At 41.1% G+C, this 9,296-nt stretch overlaps 1 protein-coding gene across 1 annotated transcript; it reads right to left on the reverse strand.

Annotated features, from left to right (window-relative positions):
* Positions 1-1,891: 1,891 nt before the first annotated feature.
* Positions 1,892-4,283, reverse strand: LOC121813158 (hydroperoxide isomerase ALOXE3-like). Its single transcript, XM_042216715.1, has 4 exons — positions 4,009-4,283; positions 3,074-3,278; positions 2,301-2,385; positions 1,892-2,009 (listed from the first exon to the last, which is right to left on the reverse strand). The coding sequence occupies exons 1-4, from the start codon at positions 4,153-4,155 to the stop codon at positions 1,892-1,894; spliced, it is 555 nt and encodes a 184-aa protein (XP_042072649.1). The 5' UTR covers positions 4,156-4,283.
* Between the last annotated feature and the right edge of the window lie 5,013 nt (positions 4,284-9,296).

Consider the following 9,296-nt stretch of genomic DNA (forward strand, 5'->3'; position numbering starts at 1 on the left):
ATATATATATATATCGGAGAGAGAGAGAGACAGAGAGAGAGAGAGAGAGAGAGAGAGACAGACAGACAGACAGACAGACAGACAGACAGACAGACAGATAGATAGATAGATCCATCCATTCGCCTCCGCTTATCCTTTTCAGGGTCGTGAGAGGCCCTGGAGCCTATCCCAATCATAGGGCGAGAGACTGGGTACACCCTGGACAGGTTGCCAGTCTGTCGCAGGGCCAACACACAGGGAGACAGACAACCATTCACACTCACTCGCACATTCACATCTAGTGGCAATTTGGATTATCCAATTAACCTATCCCCACAAGCTGGAGTATCTGGGGGGCACCCACGCAGACACGGGGAGAACATGCAAACTCCACACAGAAAGACCCCGGCCTGATGGTGGAATTGAACCTAGGACCTTCTTGCTACATAAAAAAAACAAAAAAAACACCCAGCACGCCCCTGCGGGCGGTTTATCCTTCAAGCTCGGGTCCTCTACCAGAGGCCTGGGAGCTTGAGGGTCCTGCGCAGTATCTTAGCTGTTCCCAGGACTGCGCTCTTCTGGACAGAGATCTCCGATGTTTTCCCGGGATCTGCTGGAGCCACTCGCCTAGCTTGGGAGTCACCGCACCTAGTGCTCCGATTACCACGGGGACCACCGTTACCTTCACCCTCCACATCCTCTCGAGCTCTTCTCTGAGCCCTTGGTATTTCTCCAGCTTCTCGTGTTCCTTCTTCCTGATATTGCTGTCATTCGGAACCGCTACATCGATCACTACGGCCGTCTTCTTCTGTTTGTCTACCATTATACATATATATATATATATATATATATTATATATATATATATATATATATATATATATATATATAAACACCCAGCACGCCCCTGCGGGCGGTTTATCCTTCAAGCTCGGGTCCTCTACCAGAGGCCTGGGAGCTTGAGGGTCCTGCGCAGTATCTTAGCTGTTCCCAGGACTGCGCTCTTCTGGACAGAGATCTCCGATGTTATTCCCGGGATCTGCTGGAGCCACTCGCCTAGCTTGGGAGTCACCGCACCTAGTGCTCCGATTACCACGGGGACCACCGTTACCTTCACCCTCCACATCCTCTCGAGCTCTTCTCTGAGCCCTTGGTATTTCTCCAGCTTCTCGTGTTCCTTCTTCCTGATATTGCTGTCATTCGGAACCGCTACATCGATCACTACGGCCGTCTTCTTCTGTTTGTCTACCACCACTATGTCCGGTTGGTTAGCCACCACCATTTTGTCCGTCTGTATCTGGAAGTCCCACAGGATCTTAGCTCGGTCATTCTCCACCACCCTTGGGGGCGTCTCCCATTTTGACCTCGGGACTTCCAGGTTATACTCGGCACAGATGTTCCTGTACACTATGCCGGCCACTTGGTTATGGCGTTCCATGTATGCCTTGCCTGCTAGCATCTTGCACCCTGCTGTTATGTGCTGGATTGTCTCTGGGGCATCTTTACACAGCCTGCACCTGGGGTCTTGCCTGGTGTGATAGACCCCAGCCTCTATGGATCTTGTACTCAGAGCTTGTTCTTGTGCTGCCATGATTAGTGCCTCTGTGCTGTCTTTCAGTCCAGCTTTGTCCAGCCACTGGTAGGATTTCTGGATATCAGCCACCTCCTCTATCTGCCGGTGGTACATACCGTGCAGGGGCCTGTCCTTCCATGATGGTTCCTCGTCTCCCTCCTCTTTCTTGGGTTTCTGCTGCCTGAGGTATTCACTGAGCACTCGGTCAGTTGGGGCCATCTTCCCAATGTATTCTTGGATGTATATATATATATATATACACACATAAATGTATATGTATGTATATGTATATGTATGTATATATATGTGTATATATATATATATATATGACATGAGGGGTTCACCCTGTGGCCCCAATGTAGACCATCTCCACAGTCTTAGTCAAAGAGAAGTGGATGTCATAGGGGAGTGATAAAACACTGTCTGCCTTCAGGTGGGAGATGCCCTGCTTGTCCCAGCTGGAAAAGAAGATAAAGACAAAACATAAAAAATATACAAAAACAAAATAACTTAAGTGTAGTGGAAAGGGATTATAGTACAGAAAACAAATGGCATTACTGACTAATTGTTTGTACATGCAAATCTATGCTTCGACCATGCACATCAAATTCTAGCAGATATTATGTGGTGTTTAAATTATCTTGGTATTTCACAAATTTACATCCAACTGATCGAGCCAGGAGTGGAGAAGGATTTGAAGGATTTCAGGCCTTCATTCTATTGATTCTCACGATGCTCTCATCTCTTACCTGTAGATTTTGCGTCTTTCCAGAAGCTCCTGTTCCCGACTGTACGGGCTAAGAAGTCTGTGCTTGTCTTCAATTGCTGTGAGAGCTAGAAAAAACACACACAAGGTAAAAATTCTTTTAAAAGACAGAACGGTTTGGATTTGATCTACCTGCTTGGTCTGTTTCATTAGTTCTGGTTACCAGTTGCAGATGTTCCTGCTGGTTTTCATGATATTGTTTGTTTTTGTTTTAATTAACTCCAGATGTTTGTGGTCAGAGTTGATGATAAATTATAATATAAGTTATTTCCATTATTCCTAGAATTTTGCTGTGCTTGCAGCACTTTTACTCTTACTTTTACTTTGTCGTGTAGTGTACTTAGTGTGTACTCAGTTTGTGTGTGGGCGTGTCAAAATAATGAGGAATCTCCGGAATGTTACAGATACTGGCCAAAAAACTACCAAAGGTAGATTGCAATGTAAACGCTGTCTTCAGGTGGAAAACTGGAGGAGCAATACACTTGCTGCTGATTTGCTCCTCCGTCTTGTGGTGGACAGGAACTATTCTCTCAAACACTCACTGAGGAGATCCAATTAGCAAATTCTTTATTGTCTATAAAATTTCTCTTAAAGATTTTTTAAAAAAAAAGAAAAAAGAAGACAGGCAGAAAAAAAAGAAGACTTTCTTAATGTGTCATTTTTCAGTTAATTTTTATAATCTTTATGATCTCTTCTAAATGAATAGCTACATCATTTTTTGCTTTTAATTTATTCATTTCTAACATTGACACAAACCTGCTCCCTCTCTGAAGTAGTGCGGCTTGCTGTTAGTGATCCAGCGGTAGACAGGAAAGCTGTATTTGCCTCCCTCAGGGGACGTCACATCCACCTTAGCAGGATACCAAGCCTTGTTTGGGACAAGCGTCTGATTCTCTTTTTCTAGCTCTATCAGTGCTAGATGTCCAAGGGATTTTCGGCAGGACACAATAAAATGTGACACCTGAAGTAAAAGTAGCATATACCTTTGAATACCTTTGAAAAATGTACAATAGGTCAGCATGTATTAAACTGACAATTGTATTTTATCATACGTCTTTACCTCCTAGTAATCACAGTGCAGTTACTATACAGGCAAAATTAAAATGTACATTTCAGTTTCAGAGTATTTAATGCTATAAATCACGATGTAATCTCATATAACCATGGCACAAATTTAAACATCCATTTTCCTGTGGAGAATATTTTATCTGATTAGGAAGGATACCACCCTTCCCACTGTGGAAAGTACAGCCTTGTTTCGAATAACATGGCCAAATTGATTAAAAACTCCAGAATGTGACTAACTGTAGTTGAGTTTATGTACGACAGACTTTTAAGGTGGCTGTAATCAAACCACTATTTATTAAGCTCTCTCAGGTTTTCTCTTGTCTCCCACAGTTTGTGTTCCATCCACTCTCCCTATGCTCTCTTTTCTTTGACCTTACTTCCAAGTAATAACTTACTTCCAGATGGCTACCTCTCCCTGAACTTGCTTCTTCTGGAAGACTTTTAACTTTTATAAGGGAGTTGATTTCCTACTGCCTTTATATTGCTCATAGCAGATTATCTGTTTGTTGTGGTTTTCTCTAATGTCGTATGCTCTTTACCTTAAAATAGAGACTACCTGGAGGTGACTGTTATTGTGAATTGAGTTTATATATATAAAAAAAGTAACTGAGTATCATACTTACTGCTCCCCTGTAGAAAGATGGCACACAGCTCCACAGGTGTGTGCGTTCACTCTCTCCATCTGTGCCGACTAGCTTAATGTAGATCTTGTTAAAAGTGGAGGCATTGGAGACATTGCCAGTGAAAATGATCACCTCATAATCGCCCATTTTCACTCTTGAAAGAAGAAAAATCCTGATGGGAACAAAATTATATTAACCAAAAGATATTATGAGAAGTAATTTCAAATGTGTCCTCTATCTACGATCAGTTTCAGTGCAGAAACTGTCAGTGTTATCTATCTTACCTCTGCTAATGACGCCAAGTTCTTACTCTGAAGAACTTCCCTGTTCATCTAACAACTCAAAACCGATTTCTCTTTTTATGCAGAACTTGTGGGAGTGTCCTCTAAGGTGCATCTGTCAACAATGTTCAACCTTTTCAATGTTTCATTTCATTCGTTCATTTAAAATCTCTGCCGTTCTGTGTCTCTGCACAGAATAAGTCCTAATCCATTGATGCTTTGTGGGTGACATTAATTAGCTACACCAAGAATATACACAAAATCAATCTGCACTGCATTTTGAAGTGTTTCATTGTGTTTGCTGGTAAAGATTTTGGTCAAGGTCATATTTCAATACAGGTGTGACTGAGCATCAGCTGCAGGTTACCAGAAACAAACTGAGCAGGATCTCATTGGAAATCAGAATCAGTGCAGTTGCATTTTAATGCTTTTATTGCAAATAGAAAAATAAATAAAAGTAAAAAATAATAAATAAAAGCAATGCTTTTCAGTAGGTATTAACACTGTATTGCTTTCGTTCAAAAGATGAGCAATGAAACATGAAATTGTTTTCCTGCTCAGCCAGTTGGATCAACAAAACACCTTTCAATCTATTGTCTGCCTCAGTGCTAGTGATCATACACTTCCTTAAACCTGTTGTGAAAGATCAGATTTTAATAAACAGATTAAGGCCTTGCACTTGAATTACAGGTCTAATTTCACTTTCAATTTTACTCATATCATTGATTTTTTTTTTCTAAGGGAATGAAGATTTTATTTTAATTAAAAAAAATCTTATTCTAGAGATGAGTTTTTCAGAAAGTTCAAGTTTTAAAAAAAAATCAATTTTCTCATCATGACTTCATGGTTTAGGCTTTACAGGACCAGGTTATGATGGCAACTACCTTTCAGAACACTAGACTATTACACGGGGCAGTATGAATAAGTTAAACTACAAAAACGATAAAGGAGGAACAAGGAAAAGATACGATAGAAGATAACAGGGAGAGATGTTATGAGGAAACTGTCATTCATTCAGTGTTCAAAAGTTTCTCAGTTCAACATTGAAGCCAAAATGTTTGTTCCTGGAGGTTTTAATCAATTGAGGAATGGATGAATGAATAAAAGGAATTTGGTAGGATAACCTATTAAAATTACAGTGTATATTTCATTTCTGTAGCAGATCTCCAGCCAAACAGATCAAAATCCCCCCTGTGATTTTACCTGCACCCTGCGATTTGATTTTTAGTTATTTCAACAGCAAACTGAAGAAAAGCCTTGACTCCGTTGCTCCACTCACCACCAAAAAGATTAACGTAAAACATGCATCACCCTGGAGAAACGAAGAAGTCAAAAAACTCAAAAGAAATTGCAGGGCAGCAGAAAGGAGATGGAGGAAAAATAAAAATAATATCAACCATCAAATATTTTCCGAGCAACTTAAAATGTACAATAATACATTAAGGAAGTCAAGAAATTCATACTTCGCCAAAATAATCAGTATTAACAAAAATAATCCCAAGGTCCTCTTTTCCACCATAGATCATTTATTTAACCCTGATTTTAAAAGCTCCAAAAGAACCCCCACAGACTCGCTCTGTGAGCAGTTTGCAGACCACTTCAGGGGAAAGATCAGCGCCATCAGATCTGATATTTTATCTAATCGCGATATGATTGTAAACACATCTGAGGGCTCGATTGTACCTGAGGAGACACTGGACAGCTTTGTCCTGGTTAATGCTGAGAACCTTCAGAAAGTTTTCTCCACAGTGAGACCCACCACATGTCTTTTAGATCCAATCCCTTCTTCACTCTTTAAAACACTTTATGGATTTTTTGAGGCTGAGCTTTTATACATGATGAATTGCTCTCTTCAGTTGGGTGTCTTCCCTGCTGCCTTTAAAACGGCGGTGGTGAGGCCCCTTCTGAAGAAGAGCAATTTGGATTGTAATGATTTTAATAACTACAGACCTGTATCCAACTTACCATTTTTAAGTAAAGTCTTAGAAAAACTTGTTTTTACTCAGATTACTGATTTTCTCAATGATAGACAGATCCTGGAGATATTCCAGTCTGGATTTAGGGTGAACCACAGCACAGAGACGGCTCTCCTAAAGGTTTTAAATGATCTTAGATGTAACTGGGACCCCAAAAGCTCTCAGTCCTGGTGCTACTGGATCTAAGCGCAGCCTTTGATACAGTAGACCACGCTATTCTTTTAAACAGACTGAAACACATGGTGGGCCTCTCTGGTGCTGTACAAACTGGTTCACTTCCTATCTCTCTGACAGACTTTTATGGTGAGTATGGATACATGCTCCTCTAAGATCCATAAAATGACATGTGGTGTGCCTCAAGGGTCGGTTCTAGGCCCTGTACTTTTTAATTTGTATATGTCTCCTCTCGGCAGTGTCATCAGGAGGCATGGAGTGAACTTCCACAGTTACGCTGATGACACGCAGCTGTACATCTCCGTGTCTCCTGATGACACCAGACCAATGGATGCCCTTTTTAACTGTATCTTGGATATAAGATCTTGGATGGCAGAAAACTTTTTACAGCTTAACCAGGACAAAACTGAAGTTTTAATTGTCGGTCCTCGAGGCTCAGAGAGAGAAACTCTTGTCTAAATTAGAGGCATTTTCACTATGTCCTTCGCTACAAGTGAAAAACCTGGGTGTTATTTTTGACTCTGAGCTTGGTTTTATCCCACATGATTAAACATGTAACCAAAATTGGATTTTATCATCTAAAAAATATAGCCAGAGTCCGCCCTATTCTCTCTCGGGCCAACACGGAGATGCTGATGCATGCTTTTATTACCAGTCGCATTGATTACTGTAATGCCCTGCTCTCTGGTCTTCCTAAGAAGAATATTTCAACTTTACAACTCTTGCAAAACTCGGCAGCTCGTGTGCTGACGAAGACCAGAGGGCGGGCCCACATTACACCGGTTTTAGAATCGCTGCACTGGCTCCCCGTGTGTTTCAGGATCGATTTTAAAGTTCTTTTATTGGTTTTTAAATGTCTTAATGGTCTTGGGCCTTCTTATCTCTCAGATCTGCTTTTACCATACGAACCCTCGCGGACCCTGAGGTCCTCTGGTACTGGCCTTTTGATTGTCCCTAAAGTCAGGACACATACTCACGGAGAGGCAGCTTTTCAGTGGTATGGTCCTCGTCTGTGGAACAGCCTGCCGGAGGAGCTCAGGGCCGCAGAGAACGTACATGTTTTTAAGAACAGGCTCAAGACCCACCTTTTTAATTTAGCTTTTACTTAGCGTTTATTTATTTTTTATGCTTATTTATTCTATCCTGTTATTCTATTATTAATTTAGGATTTACCTAATATTTCTTGATTTTATTCTTATTCATTTTTTAATCTTCTTACTCTATTTATATTTATATTTATATTGTATCCTGTTCTTATTTATTTTATCATTTTACCCTGTATACATCGTATTGCGTCATATCTCCAGTGTTTCCTCGGAGGGCGCTCTCTGCACCGGGGCTGTTATTGACCGTGGCTGCTGGGTCTCTGGGGTCCTCTCAGCCTGGTTGGGGGGCTCCTTTGCCTCCCTCCGGCTGTGTGCCCAGCCCGGAGGCTGCGGTCTGTGACCGGCTCCCGGTGCAGACGGCTCTCTGTTATAATGTTTCCTCACTTGGCTCATGCGAACCCAGCCCAATTTTTACTCTTTAAGTGTGCGCGTGTGTGTATGTGTGTGTGGGTCTGGGTGGGGGGATATATGTGTATTGAGAGTGTGGGAGTGAGTTGGAGGGTGGGGTGGGCTGCTTTTAACTATGTAAAGCACTTTGTGCTACATTTTTTCTGTATGAAAAGTGCTTTATAAATAAAGATTGATTGATTGATTGATTGATGTCTCCTGTCTGCCGAGAAGCAGCAACAATTACATTAATCCAAACTATGATCAGCCAGTGTATACCCCTGTATATGTTGGAGGAACTTCTTACTTCAGCTGCTGCAAAATTCCACTGAAAGGTCGGGACTTTGACTTGGTGGTTTCTCAGCAGTATTCAGCTTCTTCATCAATTGTTCTTTAGCAAAAAAAAGACAAAGGGGGTTGTTTTTCTTCCCGTGATTCGGTTTATATACAGTACAGATAACATTTTGGTGATTTCACAAAGGGTCCCTGTCAGTGCTACAACCAGTTTTTGCTAGTATATAAATTAAATTGTGAACTAAATTGTCACAATACGGCTGTGTGCAGGCAAAAGTAGGACCCAAACGCAAACTCACAGAGACAAAAGGTCAAAAAACACAGCTTTATTGCTGGCGTGGAGTGGGACACGAAAAACAATACAAAATAAACTAAACTTGGAAAACTAAAGCACAAGGAGCCACAGGGAAAAATCACACAGCTATGATGGAGGACGCAACACTGACAAAGAGAAACATGGGGCTTAAATACACTGAGGGATAACGAGGGGGAATGAGCCACAGAAGGAGAGCACAGCTGAGAGTAATTAAGCAGGACGAGGCAAGGGAAGCAAAACTAGAAACATTAACATAGAACAGACTGTGAAAGTAAAACAGGGAACATACTGACGGAACTCAAGACATGTGAACTTAACAGACTGGGGGAGACAGAACATAGGGACCTGAAACATGGAACAGAAAGGCACAGTAGATCAACATGAACATAACAACGCCACAGGGGAAGAGTAAAACAAAATGCAGGAACACAGGACCTCTTTCAAAATAAAACAGGAAACATAATGAGACGTAGACATGACAACCCAAACTTCACAATGTAAGACACAGACATGAAACACATGAAGAGCAGGGGAGATTTACCATAGTTGGAAACACGAGGGGGAAATAATAAGAACTAGAAACACTTAAGCATGATAACAAATGAACTTAGGAACTTGAAGGGCTTACATAAACTAAAACATCAAAATGAACTAAAACTCAAAACACTGGGTCATAAGACCCAGGATCGTGACATAAATAATAATAAAAAAAAATGTCAGTTTGTCTTATTGTATGTCCTGTTTGATCTTTGGA

Source organism: Haplochromis burtoni, unplaced genomic scaffold, assembly GCF_018398535.1.
Source record: "Haplochromis burtoni strain Fernald_Lab_line unplaced genomic scaffold, NCSU_Asbu1 Contig_1211, whole genome shotgun sequence".
NCBI classification, from domain to species: domain Eukaryota; kingdom Metazoa; phylum Chordata; class Actinopteri; order Cichliformes; family Cichlidae; genus Haplochromis; species Haplochromis burtoni.

What these genes read in the sequence shown, in the direction of transcription:
- LOC121813158 (XM_042216715.1), bottom strand. Translation starts at nt 4,155, where the DNA reads ATGGGCGATTATGAGGTGATCATTTTCACTGGCAATGTCTCCAATGCC. An exon ending in CTACTTCAGAGAGGGAGCAG is followed by an intron (nt 2,386 to 3,073) that starts GTTTGTGTCAAT and finishes TGTTTTTTCTAG; the next exon opens with CTCTCACAGCAATTGAAGAC. An exon ending in GAAAGACGCAAAATCTACAG is followed by an intron (nt 2,010 to 2,300) that starts GTAAGAGATGAG and finishes CTTCTTTTCCAG; the next exon opens with CTGGGACAAGCAGGGCATCT.